The following is a 22,341-nucleotide window of genomic DNA, read 5'->3' as shown; positions in this document are numbered from 1 at the left end:
CCCGTGTGACACATACTTTTCTGAGACAGATTTTCCTTATCTAGAAAATGAAGATGACAAATAATGTATATAGATACTTGACAAACTGCCCTAAGTGTAATTTTTTTTTAATGTAAGCAAAACCTGCATGAATACTAAAGGAGACCTGAGCCTGGACCAAACACCATATCCTGCAACCAGAATATCCACAAACTATCATTATCACAGCATTCCACATGGCTGTTGTTTTTTAAACGTTCACTTTAATAATTTCCATCGAAGTGTATGTTCTACCTATAAAACTAAGGTTTTTCTACAGATCCTTGTCACCAAATCACAAGAATTTTACTTTATTTCAAGAATATTAAATGTAGGGAAAAACATTCTTTAAAAATCCTTTAGCCTCTCTTGCTGCTTTTCCATGCAAAATGAAAATCCTTTATTATATAATTAGTTCCTGTGCAAACAGTTAAAACATTTCTCCTTTTACAGCCTGATACACAGTAGGAGAAATTAAAATAGGCATAAAGTTAAAAGAAGACAGTATTTTTCAAATTTCCTACTTATGGCATTTTCTTCATTGCTTATTGTGAGGCTTAGTGTGTATGAGTGACACTTCGGGACTTAGGCCTCTTCTTACACACGCACACGGGCGCACATGCCTTAAAGTACAATGAAGGCAGAATTCAGAACGAATAGCCCAGTTTTATATTCCTGAGACGTGGAAGAATTGTCTCAAGGTGGGAAGCACTCAAGTCCTAAGAGCAAGCCACCTCAACATTGTTCCTTCTTGTTTTTGTGCTCCGAAATTAAAATGCATGTTTTAATTGCTGCAACTGTAATTTGCTCAGAAATGGTATAATTATGAGGCATGATGAAGACAGAATGTGCATCATCCTCTTATTATCTTTCTCCAGTTTTGTTTTCACCTTTTGTCTCAGCCTTGGCTACAGTTTAAAGCAACAGACAAGTGTGGTTAATGCTAGCTAAAGAAATGCACTGAACCACGGCGTTTTCACTAGTAAACCGTGCCTTCGAGCTTCCCACTTCCAAAACTAGTCATGATGTGGAATAAACACTGCAGACAATGGAGTTCTAATGACTAAAATTGAGGACTTTTTCTCTGAACAAGTAGTTGAGGAATTTTACTAGTTCTAACAGAGAAAGTAGATTCTCCCCCAACACTTCACTATAAGAATTTTCAACATACAGAAAAGTTGATTGAATTTTATGGTGAACACTGGTAGACCTGTCACCAGACTCTACCATTAACTTTTACTAAACTTTCTGAATCACAGAGATTTTTAAAGAATTTAGCTTTTCCGTTTTAGGACTCCTTAATCTTACCCAAAAGAGAATCAGTACTTTCCTTACCTAGAAAAAAAACTGTAGTTATTCCAGCCTTAAGCCACAGGACAGAAAAATGACATCTGAGTCTATTCTTATAATTTGTTGAAAATAAGGAATATGGTTCCTTTAAGCCCGAGTAGTGAGACAGTTGTAATGACTAAGTCAGGCTTTAGCTTGCTTCTTTATTTTGTTACTATACATCAAGCTTATTTGTGCTTGTGGATTTTCTCTTAAAACCTACTTCCGTAAGTCCCAACAAGTTTATTTTCTCTTCTTCAGAAACGGCCATCTTTCAAGCAAATCATTTCAATTCTGGAGTCCATGTCAAACGATACTAGCCTTCCTGACCAGTGTAACTCATTCCTGCACAACAAGGCAGAGTGGAGGTAGGTAAGCCTTGTACCAAGTCATGGCCTCTGGCTTTAAAAGACCAGAACCAGCTCCGGTGAAGAGAACCAGTGAACTTGATGACAGTCTAAAGCTTTGTTTTTTATGTTAAAATTTTTTGGAGATCTAGTAAGTCCTTCACTGCAAATGTCTAAGTATTTGGAAAGACTACTGAGATCGTATCTTCTGAGACTTAAGACCATTACCAGATATTTCTCTCTACTATACACTCTGTGCTAGGAAGTCTTGGCATTTGTCCAGTGGGAAATAAAAATACAGTTTGCCTAGGGATTTGCAGAGGACTGTGTCTGTTGATGGAGGAGGTCGGGAGAATATAAAAACACTTTTAAAAGAAACCTTTTGATGTTATGAATCCTACTAAATTTTGTCAAGTGTAAAACAAAGTTAATAATGAGGGAATTGTAACGTGTGAGTGGAAGAAGTGAGCCCAGGACGAGCCAGGCCAGCCAGGTCACGTGCCACAGTTATATAAATAGCATGTTTGGGAGCTGACATTATTCCTCCCTGACTCAGCAGAGATTTAAGTAACTTATCTCTGCTCCCCATAGCCAGGGCGAGAACGTGACGCCTTACGCCACCTGCTGATGCCCAGTGAATACTGCATGCACCTTGGAAACGGAGTTCACTATTATTGGACATTTCCTTGGGCTTTCTGTATGATTGTGTTTTATGATAACTTTACTTATTTTTACTGTTTTGAAATCTCCATCCAAGGCCAGTGAGTTAAATGGATTTTTATTTAGGAAAGCAGAAGTCATACTCTCTGCCCAAATGTAGGTATGAGGGGTTTTGTTCTGGACTTAAATAATTAACAGAACATCTAAGTAATACTTGTGTCCTCCAGTAAGAGATCGGCCCAAATCTAATCAGATCACTCCTGTTTCAAATCCATGTAAGGGATTACTCTAGTGTAAAGGTCACCCCTGCACAAGACTCGGGAGACCCTTGGCACTCTGACTGCAGCAGCCTTACCGTAGAGCATAGTTCCGCCTCTCAGCAGACGCGTACTGTTCAGAGCCCTTGCAAGTGTGGTTTTTTCTGTATAAAACTCGTCCCTTTCAGCAGTGTAGCACCTGACACCCACATCCCGCTTGGATCCTAGTCATCATTTTGATAGCAACTGAAGTAACATGTATTTAAGGAAGTGTTTCTCACCTTAGGTCAGGTGAGGTTCTAGTTTGTGTGTCCTGAGAGCATCTCTAGAGTCTCTGCTGCTATTGGAATTAATAAGTAATTCTGTAATTTGCTGTTTTTAATTTTTTTTTTAACATTTATTTTTGAGAGACGGATCATGAACAGGGGAGAGGCAGAGAGAGAGGGAGACACAGAATCAGAAGCAGGCTCCAGGCTCTGAGCTAGCTGTCAGCACAGAGCCTGATTTGGGGCTCGAGCCCATGAACTGTGAGATCATGACCTGAGCTGAAGCTGGACGCTTAACCCACTGAGCCACCCAGGCGCCCCTGTAATCTGCTGTTTTATCTGTAGCTCACTGGCTGAAATGTGAAAGGATCAGATAATCTCTTTTACTACTATACCTATAGCATCTAGAATGGGCCTTGAACACAGCAGTTGCTCAATAAATATTTGGGGAAAGAAACACCATGGTGGCAGTAATAGTAAAAGATGTTATGATATTACACGAGAATATAAATATGTAAGCTAACTTATGGGTAGGTGTGTTCCTTATGTTCATTCATTTGGACACTGCCGGAACCTCTGCTGGGCAGGGAGCCCTTGTGCTGTGCGGTGGTGATGAGCAGACCAGCCGCACGGAGCCGAGGGTCTAGCGTTCAGCTACCCTACAGATACACACGCAGCTTACTATTCCTGCTCTGATAAGTCCTATGACAGAGAAGTACTGGACATCTGAGAGTCTGCAGCCATGAAATCTAATTTGATGAAATAATGAAAGGATCTCCTGAGGAGATGCTGTTTGATCTGTTATCCAAAAGATTAGTAGGATTTTAAAATTACTGTTAATACCCTTGAGATATGATACTAAAACTATGCCAACGATATCAGAAAATAGGGGGGGCAGTTGGTAAATTTTCAATATAAAAATGGAAAGCCTCCTCTGGGCAGAACCAACACCCAGCATAACTTCCAGGACGAAGGCCACACTGCCCTCACTTCTTCCCCGGACAGCGGCTCAGCACTTTGAGACGTTTTTGTTCTCAGGACTCCATTACACTCTGAAAAATTATTGAGGACTACAAAGAGCTTCCGTTGCAGTGACTTAGATCTGTCAATATTTACCACATTCAGAATTAGAACTGAGAAAAAAATTTATGTAGCTACTGATTCATTTAAGCAACAATAAATCGTGCCTCTACCCTCAGCCTGCGGCATTGGCACGGATGGTAAAGACTCTGGAAGGGTCTGTGCACTTGTGAGAGAATGAGAGGAGAAAAGGCACGTCCCGTCTTAATGTTGTTCTGGAAATCACTTTAATCTCTTCAGTCCTTTGAAAAGCTCCCACAGGCCGCCAGATCACATTTGGAAGACTTCGGTGGTAGACAGAGTTGCTGACTTTAAAATAACATTTTAATTGTATCATTCTAAAGGACACGAAAGGCAATTCACAAAAGGAGAACTCAAATGGCCAATAAATATATGAAAAATATGTAACTTCACACACCCATCAAGTAACTATAAGGGAACATAATTCATTTACCAGATTGGCAAAAATCTACATTATGAAAATATCCAGCTATAAACTTTCCAATACAGAAAGTTTGCTGGTGAAACTACCGCCTCTTTGCAGGACAGTCAGCAGTGTTCGCTCCTGAGCAAGTGAACGGCTGCGCAGAGGGCACGGGCGCCTCATCACCGCATCATTCCTCACTGGAGACCAGAAAGGGCATAAAGGGCAACAGAAGATTTTTGTGGGTTTTTTGGTGATTTTCATGGTTTTAAAAACTGATGCTGTCTCCATATACTGACTAGATGGAGCCATTCGTGATAATACAGATCCGATAAATGACTTACTAAGAGAAGCTAGGGCCCAGTATGATTATTTCTGCACTATAAATATATTTATGTGTAGATGGCATGCGTACATAATATCAAAAGGTGTCACCACTGGATAATTAAATTACGGGCGAGGGTTTTGTATTTGGGTATCTTTATTTTCTACAAACCTGATGGCTGAATAATAGAAATTTTTTAAATGTCTGAAGATGAAAAGATGAGGGAAATAACATTGGCACTTTAAAGTGTCTTAGTAAAAAGCAAACAGTTGCCTGGCTGCCTTTTCTCCCTGGCTCTCTTCGAGGACCTAGTTGATCCTGAGAGCTGGTGAGAGAACACGTTTCCTTACCTGAACCCTGAAACCAGTCTGAGAAGTGGCAGGGCTGTTGTAACTGAACTCGGCAGTTGGTTAAAAACTCTTAGAGGAAGACCACACACAACTGTCATTTATTATATTCTCACCAGATGCTCATACTTTATCTGGATTATCTTTTTTTTTTAATGTTTTATTTATTTTTGAGACAGAGAGACAGAGCATGGCGGGGGAGGGGCAGAGAGAGAGGGAGACACAGAATCAGAAGACAGGCTCCAGGCTCTGAGCTGCCAGCACAGAGCCCGATGCGGGGCTCGAACCCACGAACGTGAGATCACGAGCTGAGCCGAAGTCGGAGGCTTAGCCGACTGAGCCACCCAGGCGCCCTTAGATTATCTTTTTTAATCCATACGGCAATCCTAACTTCTGTCACAGATGTGAAATTGGATGCATGGACAGTGTGGGCCGCCTGCCCAAGATCACACCAGGAGCCAGGATCGGACCCCACGTGGTCTGGGCCCACAGGCCTGCTGTGGCGCACGCTCTGGGCGGTGCTGCTCCCGGACCCCTGGCCAGGGCCGAACCATCTGGTCGTGAGCAGTTTACTTGATTCCTTTGAGCAAAGAGAAATAGGAGAGTGTGATTATTCTGGGTTATGATGAAGGCAAAAACGTCTATCTCATACCAGAAGAATCAAATGCTTTGTCATGTCATCTGGATATTTCAAAGGACAAAATGTTCAGGCTGTTCTCTTCCCCTGACTTTTGTCTTGTGTCTGAAACCACATGACTAGGGTTCAAAGCATGTGTAGGAAATCTGGTGTTTCTAGCAAACGCTTGTTTTGTGGGAGAGCTTCCTTACACTAGACCAGATGAAAATATCCTGTTTTAGAAAATTAAATGATTATTCTTACAATTCTTATTATTAGTTTTTTAGTTTTGTTTTTTGAGAGAGAGAGAATCTTAGGCAGGCTCCACACCCAGCATGGAGACCATGGGCTGAAATCAGGTGTTGAATGCTTAACCAAATGGGCTACCCAGTTGCCCCTTAAAATTCTTTTTATTTTTTAATTTTATTTTTAAAATTTTTTAACGTTTTAAATTTATTTTTGAGAGATAGAGACAGTGCGAGCAGGGGAGGATCAGAGAGAGAGGGAGACACAGAATCTGAAGCAGGCCCCGGGCTCTGAGCTAACTGTCAGCACAGAGCCCGATGCGGGGCTCGAACTCACGAACCATGAGATCATGACCTGAGCCGAAGCCAGTTGCTTTATTTACCCTCTGAGCCACCCAAGTGCCATTAAAATTCTTTTTAAAACTAAGTTATTATAACTTTAATGTTCTTTCCAGAACGCCTGGGTGGCTCAGTGGGTTAAGAATCTGACTTCAGCTCAGGTCATGATCTCAGTTTGTGGGTTTGAGCCCCACGTCGGGCTCTGTGCTAATAGCTCAGAGCCTAGAGCTTGCGTCAGATTCTGTGTGTCTGTCTGCCTCCCGAAAATGAATAAACATTAAACAATTTTTAAAAATAAATTATGGTCTTTCCTTTGACCTAATAGGTGATAGGAATGAAATCTACAGTCAGACATTTCCTCATCCATCGCATCTTCAGCTTGTTTCTCCTGTTGTTGATTTATTAGCAGTAATAGCTATGAGCATTAATAACAGGAAACGCATCACCCTGTTGCTCATTGCCCGATGTGACTGCCTACAGACTGTGGTAATCGGCACGGAGTGAGGTGTGTGCTGCTGTGAGGCATGTTCAGATGTGTCTCTTGGCAGAATACTAAGCTGGTTGTATTCCTTTCTGGTGATCAGAACACTCCCGCATGGCACGCCTTGTTAAAAACAAAAAATGGGGGGGCGCTTGGGTGGCTCAGTCGGTTAAGCATCCGACTTCGGCTCAGGTCATGATCTCACAGTTTGTGGGTTTGAGCCCCGCGTCGGGCTCTATGCTGACAGCTAGCTCGGAGCCTGGAGCCTGTCTTCAGATCCTGACTCCTCTCTCTGACCCTCCCCTGCTCACACTGTCTGTCTCTCTCAAAAATAAATTAAAAAAAAAAATGGGCACGTGGGTGGCTCAGTGGGTTAGGCGTCCAACTTCAGCTCAGGTCATGATCTTGCAGTTGGTGAGTTTGAGCCCCATCTCTATGCTGATAGCTCTGAGCCTGGAGCCTGCTTGGGATTCTGTGTCTCCCTCTCTCTCTCTCTCTTTCTCTATCCTCTTTCTTGTTCGTTCTCTCTCTCTCTCTCTCTCTCTCTCTCTTACACACACAAATAAACATTAAAATAAAATAAAAATAAATAAATAAAAAACAGGGGCACCTGGGTAGCTCAGTGTGTTAAGCGTCTGGCTCAGTTTCAGCTCAGGTCATGATCTCACAGTTCGTGGGTTCGAGCCCCAAATCGGGCTCTACACTGACAGTGTGGAGCCTGCTTGGGATTCTCTCTCTCTTTCTCTCTCTGCCCCTCCCCTGTTAGCACTCTCTCTCAAAAATAAAGACATTAAAAAGCTAAAAAAAATTTAATCTTTGCGATCTAGATATTAGCACAAATCATTTAATATATAACATCAGTATTCAAATTGTCTATTTATCATCATATATATAATATGGCTGCTTTTAAAAATTGACCTTGAAAAGATAATTACATTTCATTGCCTGTTTTTGGCATATGGAAAATTGATACTAGTGGAAGTCAACCTTAGTTGGATTTGGGTAAGAGGAAAACCATCAGTTTCATCAACTGAAACAGGTAAACTTTCTCAAACGCTTAAGTCTATAGAAGGGGAGGTTATATAGGTGCTTCAGCAGATGCATTTGATGCCAAACAATCCATTACCCACACGGGGAGCAGCCTGGGGAGCACCTAACTCCCCACACTCCCTGCGGCTGCGGGAGGCAGTGTTGGGAAGTGCTGAGCCTGAGGAGCTGGGTTGAGGAAGCAGATTTTACTCCGTGTTTTTGTGTCACAGCTTTCCGCTTACTTAACTGGTGATCTGTTTTCCAGAAGGGCTTAGTCGGCTCCCAGAGCTGAAACTTGAGATGAATCCTTGGCTTAAATTATAAGTGAAATTGAACGTGCTGGCCGCTTACCTCACACAGAGTATCCCCTGCGACCATGCTCGCTGGCAGGGGTGTGGCGTGGCAGGCGGAGGCACTACACAGACGGCGGCCCAGGCCCCCCACCTGCCGCTGAGTGCACCCGCCCGCTCCCCCCTCTGCCACCCTCTGACCCCCCCCCCAGGTCCCCAAGATGGCTCACTTTCACTCTCTTTGTTACAAAAGTTTAACCTAAGGTTTTCCACATTGATTTTTTCCCCCTCAAATCTCCATTTGAAAAATAAACACACACTTGTTTATGAATGGGCATAATCTTTTTGTCAGAAATATCAGACAGTGTGGATTTGAGGATAGTCATAATTCGGAAAGATTGCTGACTCTGCAGGTGGTGTCGCTGTACTTATATTCTGTAATTCTCGAATGACACCAATAAGAGGAATGGAGTGTCGACGGCAGGTGCTTTTACGCTAACTTGCTAGCGCCCTGGCTCCCAGGTTCTTTTCAGACAACCAGGGAAGTCAGATGTTGGACCCAAATCCAGACTCACCTCAGTAGCTGTTCCCTGTATTAGATGTTGCCAATTAATACCTAGGACTTTTTTTTAATGTTTGTTTAAGAGGGAAAGAGCAAGAGTGTGGGGGAGGGGCAGAGAGAGAGACTCCCAGGCAGGCCCCACGCTGTGGCCGCACTTACCAGCTAATCACCAGTCGAGTGTGCCCAGGCCTTTCAGAAACTCCAGCGAAGGAGCCTGCAGCTCTCAGAGCACAGTGACAGCCTGGATGGAAGAACACAGCTTGTGCTGAGCCGTGTCATGAACGGTTCGTTTTCTGTAAAAGATGGGTTTCTAGAACTGGACATAGTCTAGTGGTGAGGTTAGTTGGCCTATGGAGACTAAGGAGGGAACTTAAACTTCAAAAGAACCTTAGAGTTCACCTGATCCACACTTGTCTGATTATAAAAATTACCTGGGTCTTTTATTAGATAATGGAAATCCCTCGTCAGCCCTACTGAATCATGAGCTCTAAGGAAGGGTCCTAGGAATCTGTATTTTGTTGTGTATTTGTGTTTAACAAGCTGCCCAGGTAGTTTTAGGATCCGGCAATCGGGGCACCCCTGATGTAAGATAATCATCACCCGATACAACTGAGGAAAGAAACGAGGTCAGAATAATCAGCTGATGGAGTTCCCAGCCAGGGGATTATGCTGACTTGAATTCACTAGCGCCAGGACGTTGATCACCTAACCTAAATACCGTTTTCCCCGTCTCCGTACATGGGCTTAGTACCGGCTTCTTGGGGGCTGGTATGAGAATGAGAGGAGACATGATGTAATAGGACTTTCTGAATAGAAGGGCTAGTTGAATGTCAGCGTTCATTAGATAGCTAAACCAGGACACCAGCTCCGCAGCGTGGGCTCTTACTCCAGCGGGGCTGCAGTGCCTTGTTAGGAAGTATTTGGAGCTGCTTTTTCCGGACTACAAACTACCTATAGATCTTTAAGGATATGACAGGTTTCTTACTCTCTGATAGTTTCCTGTTTGGTTTAGAAGCACAAGTTTTACCAAGCTCACAGAAATAAAAGAGCAGATTTATGGTTACCAGAGTGGGTGGTGGGGACAAATAGGAGGAGGGTGGCCAAAAGGTATAAACTTATCCGGGGGCCTCCGTTGGCTAAAGGTCGGACTCCCGCTTTCCGTTCAGGTCGTGGCCTCACAGTTGCTCCGTTCTTGGGTTTCTCTTTCTCCTTCTCTCTCTGCCTCTCCCCCACTTGCTTACACATGCTCTCTCTCAAAATAAAAAAGACATAAACTTCTAGTTACAAGATAAATAAATCCAAGGAATGTGATGTGCAGCATGACTACAGTCTAATGTATTATGTATATGAAAATTGTTTAGAGAGTATATTTTGAGAGTTCTCCTCACAAGAAAATTTTTTTTTCTTTTTTTGCTTCATATGAGATGATGGATGCTAACTAAATTTACAGCGGTCATCATTTCACAGTATGTATAAGTCAGACTATTATGCTGTACACCTTAAACTTACACAGTGATACATGTCAGTGATATCTCAACACACACAAATTTTAGCCTTTTATTTTTATTTTTTGAGAGAGAGTGTGAGCAGGGGAGAGGCAGGGTAAGTGGGTTTGGGTTAGAGAATCCCTAGTGGGCTCCACACTATCAGTCAGGAGCCCTATGTGGGGCTGGATGTCAGACCATGAGATTATGACCTGAGCCAAAATCAAGAGTCAAAGGGTTAGGGTAACCGGGGTGGCTCAGTTGGTTGAACGTCCAGCTCCGGCTCAGGTCATGATCTCACAGTTTGTGGGTTCGAGCCCCAGGTCAGGCTCTGTGCTGAAACTTGCTCAGAGCCTGGAGCCTGCTTCAGATTCTGTGTCTCCTTTTCTCTCTGACCCTCCCCTGCTCGCACCATCTCTCTCTCTCCAAAAAAAAAAAAAAAAGTCAAAGGGTTAACTGACTGTGCCACCCAGGTGCCCCAGCCTTTTACTTTCTTTACGCATTCTGATGGACCACTAAGCATTTCACAAGGCTTGAGCAAATGTTGAGACTTAAACCAGTCATCCCTGTGCAGGTGTGAAATTGAGGCAACTCTTGAGAGGCTGAAGAAACTAGAACGGGACCTCAGCTGTAAAGAGCAAGAGCTCAAAGAACGGGAAAGACGTCTGAGGATGTGGGAGCAAAAGCTGACGGAACAGTCCAACACCCCGGTGAGTGCTCCTGCCGCCCCCCCCCCCAGTAGGGGCAGCATGGCGGCCCTCCCCCCGCCCCCCCCTCACTTCCTGCCTGACGCCTGCACTGTGGAGGGCCCGCGTTTACACTCAAGTAGCGCTTGGATCTCATTTCAGTTAATAAAATGCCAGAAATTTAAAAGAAAAGCTTAGCCTATTTCTGGCCCTTTCTCTAAGAACTGTTATTCTGTCAGCGTGTTTGTATAGTAGAATCACAAAAATAAAATGCAGTGTATTTTCACACCATCTGTTAGATCCCCAGAACATGTGCCTAAAGGCTGACTAACTCCATAGAGCCCATCAGTAATTAATAAGCACAAGGCGGCGGCAGCTTGCTGTCCAAGAGTCTCCATGTGGGGGGACTTAACCACGTTTTCCCTCTAAAAGAGAACGAACTTGGTGACATATCAGTGCCCAGCATTAGTATTCCTCACTCGATTTAGTGTTACAGTCATTGCAGCACAAGATTTGGAAAAAGACAGCCCTTGGGACAAGCCCCTAGCACCTCCTGTGCTTAAGAACTACCTTGGTTTCTTGCCAAGCCTTTTATTTAAGGAAGATGGAAATTCTTCATAAGGATTTCACTATTTATATATGTAGCTTATGCTTATATGTAGACATGATATAGTAAAGTCTAGTCAAACTTCAGGATTCTTCCCTATTTTGAATGATTTATCATTTCAGGAATTTAGTAGCTCATTGGCTTTTTTGGGGGTTTTAATGGGTAATATTTTGTCCACGTTAAAAACACAAATAATGGTAAGATTAAAGGTAAGCTTACGTATTTTAAATCCATTTTTGATAATTGCTGTGGTAATTATACCCAAAAAATACTTAAAATGCGGTTCACTAGGTGATCTTCAAAAAGCTTTCCTATTTTTAAAAGCCTTAATCTCCATTAAGCAGCCAGTGCCCAGGTGCAAAGTATTCTCCAGTGTCTAAAGAATAGTTTGCCTCCTTTTCCAGTTGATGTGGAAAAGCAACCTGCTATCTAAAAAAGGGAAATACAGTGAAGTTAAATATTTATTATCAGCTTTACCTTTTTCCAAAATGACTTTGGCCATCCACCAATTTCCAAACTAAGAACTGAAGTGCTATACATAAAACTGCCATGGGACATTAAACAGGTACGACATTTCCTAAGTTCAGTGAATTTAACTTTGGTTCTCAAGAAGGAAGTTGAGTCTGGTTGAGTCCGTACCGACAGGCAGACTCAGAAAGCATTACCCCGAGCTGAGGAGAGGCAGGAACATGGCTGCCTTCTGAAGGCTGAGAGGCGGGTTTTTTTTTTTTTTAAGTACATTGAAATCTTAAGCTATAAAGCACTGCATGGCTTGACTCTTTCTAAATGCAGCATTGTAAGAAAAACTTTAAACTACCTATTACAGTAGGCTTTAGAAGCTTTCTTTGGTTTATCGCATTAGATTTGCTAAGAAATCATGGGCTGCCTTGCACACATCATTGCTATTAGTAACATAGTTGTGTAATAAATAATGAAACAGTAGGAGTGCTCAGTAGGTCGTATGCTTGCGTTTTAACTCCAGAAAACTTTCTGTAAAAGGAACCGCTCTGAAGGCTCCCATCTAACAATGGACAGCATGAAGCATGATCTCAGAGAGGTCCGGCCCTTTTTTTTTTTAACCTACGAGGGCTAAGTTTCTTTCTTACAGTACTTGCTTTTAATGTCTCTTCTGCTTAGAGCTCCTATTTCTGAAGGAAAGAAAGTTTGTGCTCAGGTATTTTCTAAGCAGGTATTTTCTTTCATCCTCACATCAGTTTTTAGTTGACTTTAAATGAGGTTTCTGAGAGAAAGATGAAATAAACCTTTTTAAAAGCAAGTGGCTGGAGGTTTAGGTTTTCCTTCTGTAGCCTCATCTTAATTATAAAAGTCTGACATTTATGTAATTTCGTAAAAAATAGTATTGGACTCATTTCAAGGAGGGACACCCATTTTCTTTCCTGAAATCAAAACATGGGTTGAAGATATGTGGGAAGATGAATTGTCTCCTACAGAAACCGCTTATTTCTTAATTATGATTGTAGCTTGATATAAAAATAGATTTTTTTAAACATCAAAGCTTATTTGAGAGACATCTGTTGAGAACTTAGTGTGAGGACAAAGCTCTCTAACATCTGAAAACAAATTTGAGAAGCTGCAAAGTTTGGCTGCAAGGAAAATAATATCCTGTTTCTAGTGTGAAAGGATCTAATGCAATTTTTTCCTCTGTGTAACTGGAACGTTTTAGCTGAAGCATATGAAGTTCTTATTGAACGAACGACTCTGGAAATGTTTTCCTAATAGAGGAAGATATTTTTTAAAAGCCCAACTCCAGGGGGCACCTTATTGGCTCAGTTGGTAGAGCCTTCGACTCTGATCTCTGGGTCATGAGTTTGAGCCCCATGTAGGGTGTAGAGATTACTTAAAAAAATAAAACTTGAAGAGAAAGAACCTCAATTCCAACTTCAATCTAAAAATTAGGAAACTGGCCCTAAAAACCATCTTTACACCCAAGATGTAAAGTCCATCCCATGTTATTTGTATCATAAATTTACCCATAGTGGATCAACGCCAAAGATATAAGCCTTAATTTGCTTATTTCTCAAAAGAAGAGGCAGTAACACTTTTCAGATCCTGACAGTTGTACTCCTGAAATGAATATGACCAACATTTATGGGAATATATTAGTTCAAAATCATGATGTAAAGTAGAAAATTGAGATTTTCTGTGAGGGGGGATTCCTAGGAAAAAAGAGTTCTGCTAAAAGAAGGGCACTTGGAGAACGGAGCAAAAGGTAACAACGGCCAAAATTAATACTAATTCTCTCCTCCCAAGTTTCATATGTATTTGTCTTTATCACTTAAGTATTGTGACAAATCTAGAATTTGTTCACAAGTATATGAATTATTTCATAAGTCGAGTAACTAGGTTCTAGCTGGCTGTAATAAATAACAAACGGAAACTAGTGAATTCTAGACTCCTTTTTAAGTTAGAGTCAGATGGTAGTCTAGACAGAAAGGAGATTAACGGTCCAGATCTCTGTAGAAGGGTATTGACTACCGAACTGTCTTCACACTTCCTCTAAACTTTATCCTTTGGTACAAGGTTCCTTGATTTTTTTTACTTGAGATTTAAACTCTACTTAATTTCTTTTTTAATTTAATAGTTAACATTTCTGTGTGAAAGTGAAATTGGGAAAAATGAAGAGAAATCCTAAATACTGTTTTGTTTTAAGCGAAATGAGGGCTTCACACTTGCAACTTGCTCCCCATTTTGAAATCTGGCCGGCTGTGGTGCTTTGCGAACTTTTGGTTGTGATTTACTCTGTTGTTGATAAATTATGGCAAATATGCTGGAGCCAAACCTGCCATTAAATAAATTTTTACAGGATTCCCTATATTCGTTACTTCACTAATCATTGACCCTCTGTGCAGCACCCACTAATTTTGTGCTATCTGTTTCCTTTATTTAAATTGGTCCTAATTTCTCTTTTTACTTCTGTCCTTTCTTCCCTCATGATAGCTTCTCTTGCCTCTTGCTGCAAGAATGTCTGAGGAGTCTTACTTTGAATCTAAGACAGAGGAGTCAAACAGTGCAGAGATGTCATGTCAGATCACAGCAACCAGTAACGGGGAGGGCCATGGCATGAACCCGAGTCTGCAGGCCATGATGCTGATGGGCTTTGGGGATATCTTCTCAATGAACAAAGCAGGAGCTGTGCTGCATTCTGGGATGCAGATAAACATGCAAGCCAAGCAGAATTCTTCCAAAACCACATCTAAGAGAAGGGGGAAGAAAGTCAACATGGCCCTGGGGTTCAGTGATTTTGACTTGTCAGAAGGTGACGATGATGATGACGATGATGACGGTGAGGAGGAGGATAATGACATGGATAATAATAGTGAATGAAAGCAGAAAGCAAAGTAAGAAAATTGAAAAATGTTCGGCAAAACAAAAGAAACTTGCTACCAGTAAGGAGGTAGAAAACTAAGCACGGAATTTTTAGGCCAATCACATTTCTGTAACAGTCATTTCTTTAATGATTTTACTTTCTTTTTCCTGCTTACAGAAAAATGAGAATGGGGGGGGGGTTAAGCCAGAAAGATATATTTAATGAGTCAGCAAATATGGTGCCTGATTATAGAAATCTGTGACTCTTTTATACAGTATAGTATTTTTCACAACTAATTACATTCTGGCTTTTTTTTTTTAAGCAAATACTTCATACTTTGACTTCAATTGCTTAAGAAAACTTCCGTTTTGAAAAAGCACTCTTAACTCCTAATTCTTCCTTGACACTGATTTTCCTGTAACACTACATTTCTCTTTCTTCTGGCAGTATGCTGTACTGTCAGAAATAATTGAGAGTGACTACAAAATCCAACAATACAAAAATTGAGATGAAAGGCGGCTATCACAAATACTTCAAAAATACCTAAATGCCAAGAGTTTTCAATACTTAATAGCACAACTACTCACAGTAAAACCTGAGCGATGTTCCTAACAGCAGACTGGGAGAGGAAACACTCATTTGAAGCCAACGGCAGATGCTGCGGGCTTCCACCCCAGGGCGAGCCCTGGACCGGCGCGGAGTCGCCCGCGGGAAGGACGCGGTCTTGGGAGGCCTGCGGGCAGGGCAGCTCCCGCGCTGTGCGGAGCCGCTCGGCGCCGCCAGGGGGCGTGTGCGCGTGCGCTTTCCGGGGGCGTGAGGGCCCTGCGTTCTAAATACATGTATGGATGTTTCAGAGAGGGAACTATTATAAAAGGAAGAGCAAAGATAAATTATACTGAGATAGACGTGGAGGATGACGGGTCCTTTTTAGGTTGAATCCGGCCTCCCAGAGTGTGTGTGTGTGTGTTTTTTTAACCTGGATTCAACCACTGGTGATAAAAGGAAGTGAATGTAGGTGCTGTCTGAAAACCTAGTTGGCCAGAGGGATTGTCTCGGAATGTTAATCACATTTGTCAAAGCTGTAAAACTAGAAAACACTGTTTGAAAAAAACAAAACAAATTACCAAGCATTTGCAGTCCTATATATACAAGAAAAGCAAAAGAACAAAAACTTTTTTCATCCTGCTTTGGAAAGAAGGGCCATTCATCTGACTATTAAACAAAAACGCTTTTGGTAGTTCTTTTTATGGGGAACTTAAAGGATATCATCATGGATATCATCTAATACCATTTCCAAGTATACTCAATCAGGAAAAGCCTCTGGAAATTTGAGGCATGACAGGCTTCTAATCCCCATTAACAGCTGGAAAATACTACAAAATGAGCCATACACTGTGCCAGCTTCATTTGGAGAAAAATAACTATTAAAATGTCCTGGGTATGAAATGTGGAACAGTCTAGATACCATGGCAATAAAGAGAAGGATCTGTAGTCAACTTAGGAGTCAAAACTGCAGTGTAATCTGTTAAAAATCATTTAACCTCTGTGTGTCTGCTCATTTTTGCCATGGGAATACAACAGTATCCACACTTCAAAGCGTTTAAGGCTTAAATGAAATAATCCAGGTAAAGCACTTAACACAGAACCAGGTCCATGGTAAGTGGTCAGTTAGCTTTAGCAACTGTTACGAAAAGTAAGTGGTTACAGTAACTTGAAAACTAGACTATCAATTTCAAGTAATATTTGTTGGGTAGTAGGAAATGAAAGTTAAACAGCTTTCAGGAAAGATGAAGAGAACATTCTTAGAACATAAACTGCATAAACAAGTTGAACCTGGGGTTCTTTGGAGACAACATACCTGAGGCGGTTGCAGGCCCTGCTACCACCCGTAGACTAAGGCAAAACAGGAAGAACAGGGAAGCCTTCCCCCTGGAAGACGGGTTCCCTGCACACCCACTCAGGCACCCCTTCCGTCTCTGCAAACATTCGCAGACGCGCGTGCAGCGGCCGAAACAGGTGTCCTGCCTGTGCTCAGTGAGGAGCACTCCGCGACTCGAGCTGAGCCCCTCAAGCCGAACATCAACTCGTGACTTCCCAGCATGCCCTGGGGGCACTCTAGTCCAGCAACCTGAAGGAGAGAGCCAAGGAGGAAGTAGGTTACAAGCCTCTTGCACATCTTTCTAGGGCAAGATAAAGTCATTCATTCCACTGATACTCACTGAGCCCCTCCTCTGTGCCAGGGACTGTTCTGGGGCCCAGCTAGAGGGAGACCCTCGTGCTCACGGAGCACACCTGCTAGCGAGCAGAGATCCTGACAGTAAACAAAACAAACGGGTTCCAGAGTAGGTAAATGCTTGAGAAGTGCATGCTGAGAAACGGAGCAGGGAAAGAGGATGCCGCACATAGAGGAAAGTTGCGGATTTCCAAGTGTAGTTGGACAAGGCCTCGCTGGCCAGGGAGTCTCTGCGGGGTAATTTTGGGATCTGTGCACTTTATGTAAGAATGTAAACCCTGCCTCTCATTCAAGAATCCTCATCAACAAATTGAGAACAGATAAATGGAATGAAACTGACATTTTCCCTAATTTACATTTAAATGTATTATACTTACACATAAAGTTTTGGTGCATTAATAGAAGTAGCCAAATAGGGCCGAAAGAGAAAGGTAATAGGACTCTACTCAGACCTGGGTTTACTGTTACTTACGGATCCTGTCCCCGATTCTCCGCTCCTGCCCTCTTCCTCACCAGCGTGCAGGGACTGAGGGACCAGCAGAACTAAGGAAAGCCGCAGTGATGAGCATGAACTTGGTCTCCACCTGTAATCGTATTTTATTGTAGGTAATTCTCATACAGCGTTGCTTTACTTTCTGTTCCAAATAAGTGCCTTTCTAGGGTTTTGAACATCCCTAAAATCCAAATCATATAAAGAAAATTTTAAAGTGGTCTCACTCTGTGAAGATTATTTAGAAGACTTTAGACTATTGTTTTATTACTTTTAAAAGGAACTCTCTTACATAGAACTTCTAATGATGTTAATTGTGCGGCTTCTAATTCACTTTTCAGATCAGTTTTTCAAATGGCAAATTACTGATGTTGGACTTATTCCAATGACTTGACCTACAAAAGCATACACTTAGAATTAAAGAAACACTAAGAAATTTAAAGATTCACAATGATAATTAAAACTAAATCATAATTTTTAGAGTCATACAACTGAAAACATAATTACTCTTTTTCGTCTCTTTTTTGGTATTCATAAAGTTGATCATCTAGAATTGGATGACTCTCTACCAGCCATTCTCATCTGGGGCACCTAATGGTGTGGGGGGGGGGGCGGGCTGGAGCATATTTTGGGTTGTCATAGTGACTGGGGCATATTTAATGCCCCGTTCCAAAAATGGTTAACATCATGCATGCCAGGGACAGCCCTCCCCCGTAATAAAGAATTCCACACACCAATACCATTGTCCTTCCCCACTTTGAGAAACTTGCTAAACCTGGCAGTTTTTAGAGTTCTGTGTGAAAAATTTCCCCCCAAACAAAATTGCTCAAGTCAAAAGATGCATTTTCAAAATTACAACTACTATACAATCTGCATTTTATAGGTTTGTAGCATTTATCTTAAATCTCTGCTTGTGGAAATGGTTTCTTTCCCCTTAAGAATGCTGGTGGAAACTTTATAAAACAGCAAAATTTACCTGGGTGGGGGGTGGGGGTCACTCTCCTATTACACTAATTCCAAAATCAATAAAAAAGGAAACCCCACTGAGGAGGCTACAGTTCTGCAAAGCAGCCAGGTCAGTTTAGAGGGGCTGCATGTGTGGGGGGGGGGGGGGGCAAAGTAAAATCACATCTTAATATTTTACATTAATAACCAGTGGGAGGAGTTGAAGGCACATAGGACACTCGTTTTGGCTGCTCTGGAAATGTTGAGGGCCAGTTCTTAGCCAGTGATTTTTAACATGCAGCAAATCTGTGAGATATTAACACCAGCTGAAGTATTCAAAATTGATTCCCAGTAAACTCCTGGAATCAGAGGGAAGATTTGGGAGAGCTCCAGAATGACTTCTCCTAGCACTAGGATAACTTGATTTTCCAGAGTTTTCATTGGAGTAGTAAGAATTTCATGAAAGACCATTGTAAAAGCTATTCTGAGTTAAATACTGAGACTTTTTTGGGTTTTGATACACTAGCCTGGTTGTAGCCTTTCAAAACTAGCACATCCTCATTACACCGCATGTATGAGAGAGCAGAATTTTTCTATAATCAGGCACCTTTTGCAGCTTTTGAGTAAGACTGTCTTCCTGTTTAGACTTTAAGCGTTGCCAGAAAGAACAATCTGTTCTATTCTTTTGATCGTGGCCCAGCCTGATAGCTGTAGCACTTCTGGGATGAAAAAGGAGTGTGTACCAGGAAGTCTGAAGGGTGAGCCGTGTTCCCTTAGGCTTCAACTTAGCTGCAAGCTATTGCCTACGAGGAGCTTTCTGGCATGTGATGACTGACTTTAAAGCTAGCGTTTCAAGCACCTACGTTCATTATTTTACATTGTGTGCAGAACGGTTTATCTTTTAACGTCAGATACAATACACTGCACATACTGCTTTTGCACTCTTTAAAAAATTTTGTACTAAATAATAGGAAATATTTATATTCTTTGAGTGTGAGCTTTGAATAGATGGCATTATCACTTTTTTAACCTTTTTCTCAATTCTGTTGCAATGTTATTCTGAGCAAACCCTCTGCCAAATATCTTGTATAATGTTTGTATGGAAGATTACATTTCACTCGTGTGTGGTAAGACTACTCAGTTATTGATTTCGTAGTTGGAATTTGATATTCCAGCGCAAGTCCACAATGTATTCAGAAATCCAAGTTGGTGTCATACATTTCATTTTGATGTGAACTTTTCTTTGCTTTTTTGTTTTAAGACTCCATTTTGCAATAAACGTTTTGACAGTAAATCCCTTTGTTATGTGTTGCTGTGTGTATCAGATCTTTGTTAGATGGGATTCCCAACATCCTCGGAAGGAATCGCTGTCACACGCACACACATCAGTGTGAGCTTCTCTCTCCTGAAATCAGTTGAGTGGAAATAATAAATTTGTACAGTGATGGGGCAGTCACGAGGTGCATTTTTTTAATCCCCCAAACAACGAAAGGCTGAGACCCCAGGCTACCGCAGACACGCTGCCATGCTAAGAAGGGAGCGAACGGTAAACCACTATGCGGCTGCAGATCGTAATCTCTCACCCCGTCCTGCCAGATTCAAACTGTCCGGAGGCAGCGCCCGGCTCCCACCTTCCCATCCCCGATCTCGGCAAACCTTGTGCAAGAATCCTGCCAGAGTGATAATCAAACTGGATCTGTGCCTTTCCCTTGGGGCTTCCTTGATGAGCCACTCTAGGAGGGCGAGAGAACTCTTCCCTTCTCCTTTTGACCTGAAAACCAAATGTAATGGCTTTTGATTAGTTGTTTTATTTACAACCTTTATTCAAGAAGTCCTTAACAATTCGGTTTAGGACAACATCTGGGAACTATATAAAAATCAAACCACATCCCCCCCCCCCCCCCCCCCCCCCCCCCCCCCCCCCCCCCCCCCCCCCGCCCCGCCCCACTCCCGTTGGAGGCCAGCCTGGATGCAGGGAGAGAGTGCTGCTAACTCAGCTAACAACTCAGTCTGTTGTTCCCTGAACTCATCAAAAAAGTTCCTTATTTCACGTTTGTTTCCGTGATGGGGAAAGAGAATGACATGTTTCTGCAGCTGTATTCAGCTGCCCTGTGAAGAAATAAAATGTCATGTATTTACTTCGATCAAATTCAGTTTTAGATTTTCTTCCTCAAGTCATTTTCCTTTCTGCATTACTGAAGCAGGTGAGTGCACATGATGATTCCTACACATGTCCAGTATTTCAGAGGAGGCGAGGGGCGATCCTGAGGGATTGCGGCGGGGAGGGGCAGTGGAGGAGCTACAGACCGGTAGTGATTGATGCGCTTACAGCTTAGCTAGAATATTCAAACTCTACACCTTCAAATATATTGTAACTTGTGGGTTTAAAAAAAAAGTCTGCTTGGCTCCCTAGAGATTTTTAACCATTGCCAGAGAGAATTTAAGCATTTTAAACAAAAACGTTAAGCATTTCCCCTTTATCCTCCAACATACACACTCTGCATCCAGTGCTCCAGTAAGGCAAACGTGCTATGCCCTCCTTCCCCCAACACTGGTGCCAGTGTCTGGCCTTCTGCTTCTCAACTAAAATCACGTCTCTGTTCCTCGCGCCCTGTAGTGCCCAGCTCAAGCCACCATGCCTTCCGTCCCCATCTTGGTCTATGAAAACCTCCCTTTTTCAGGTGTACCCACACTGAATCCTATACGAGAGGACTCAGCATTTTAGTAAATGCACCTTACAGCTGGATTTGTTCAACAAAAATTTATCAAGTACTGTATACTAGGCACTCTGGTAGGTACTGAGTAAGCCAACATGAAGGTAACCTCGAACTCCTTCATCTGTAATCCAAATCTGTTTCACCCCCAATTAAATTAAAAACTCCTTCAAGCGAGGAGCATGCCTTTTCTAGTAGGGTTTTGAGCATGTGAGTTCAAAATATTTGCAGGTGAGAAACTCACCGACCTTCCGATTTTTACACTAATAGTAAAAGCAATCAAATTCAACTTTTTTTTTCAATTCATTCCCACAAAAACAATGTTATTTGTAACAAAGGTTGAAAGACCCTTTGCCCATGTTACCTTACAAGCAATCCAACCATCCTGGCAAGTTAAGCTGGTTAAAGCTAGTGGCTATGGCAAACTCTAATTCAGGACACAGGACTCCCCATTTTTCTTCAGATTATGGAGGCATTTATCACTTAGTCTATGGCCGTGGGCATATACTGAAGCACGTAGCTCTCTGGCTTGGAAAATGATGCAGGCCCACGCCCTTCTGCAAAGTCTTTCCTGTGTACACCTGAACAGGAGAGACGTTAGTTGTTTTCATTAGAACAAACTCTGCCACGTGGGTTTCTTGGGACCACAGTTCCAGTTTCACTTGTCCCTCTTCATCCATGGGTCCCAATATTTGCTTTTAAAAATATAATACAAGTGAGTCATTTGGCTAACCACTTAGAAAGTCTCCTGTAAGCAGCAGCATATAGCGAAGCCTGGCGGGCTCAGTTCATAGAACATGAAGTTTCTAATTTCAGGATTGAGTTTGAGGCCCACACTGGGTACAGAGATTACTTTAAAAAAAAAAAAAAAGTCTTAAAAAAGGCAGCAGCAGCATATTGGTCATCTGATTACCAAAGGGTTGCTGAAGAATTTTCATGAATAATCAAATGAGCCTCATGCTGACTGGGAATCCCAAGGGAGCCTCTGGTATCTGGCAAATGTCAGAAAGCCGTATTGCGGGAGGGAAGTCTAGTCTTGGTGCGCTAAGTACCAAGAGAGGACAATCTCAAGATCTACAGCCCCTGCTGCAACAGCTCACTAAGTGCAATGAATTGTTGCTGAGAAGCTGGTGCCGGGAGCGGCTTCCACGGGTACATGCTTGGAGCACTGAGAAATTCGGCTCAAGGTCAGGAGAACTGCTTGCCATTCAACCTAACTGCCAAGGAAGAAACCAAACC

General features: G+C 42.2%; 1 protein-coding gene across 3 annotated transcripts in view; it reads left to right on the top strand.

Moving 5' to 3' along the window:
- Positions 1 to 22,341, top strand: part of MAP3K20 (mitogen-activated protein kinase kinase kinase 20) — a 177,274-nt gene that overhangs the window by 119,923 nt on the left and 35,010 nt on the right. For 2 of the 3 annotated variants that reach the window (XM_029934371.1, XM_029934370.1), the window contains exons 10-11: positions 1,609 to 1,715; positions 10,674 to 10,809. In XM_029934371.1, the coding sequence (XP_029790231.1) occupies positions 1,609 to 1,715; positions 10,674 to 10,809 (243 nt within the window). Of the gene's footprint in view, positions 1 to 1,608; positions 1,716 to 10,673; positions 10,810 to 14,350; positions 19,683 to 22,341 lie in introns of those variants that run through there. The other variant, XM_029934372.1, reaches the window with a different exon arrangement.

The sequence above is a fragment of the Suricata suricatta genome, chromosome 3, assembly GCF_006229205.1.
Source record: "Suricata suricatta isolate VVHF042 chromosome 3, meerkat_22Aug2017_6uvM2_HiC, whole genome shotgun sequence".
NCBI lineage: Eukaryota > Metazoa > Chordata > Mammalia > Carnivora > Herpestidae > Suricata > Suricata suricatta.
The sequence above is the reverse complement of the archived record's forward strand: the minus strand, read 5'-3'. Positions and strand labels throughout refer to the sequence as shown.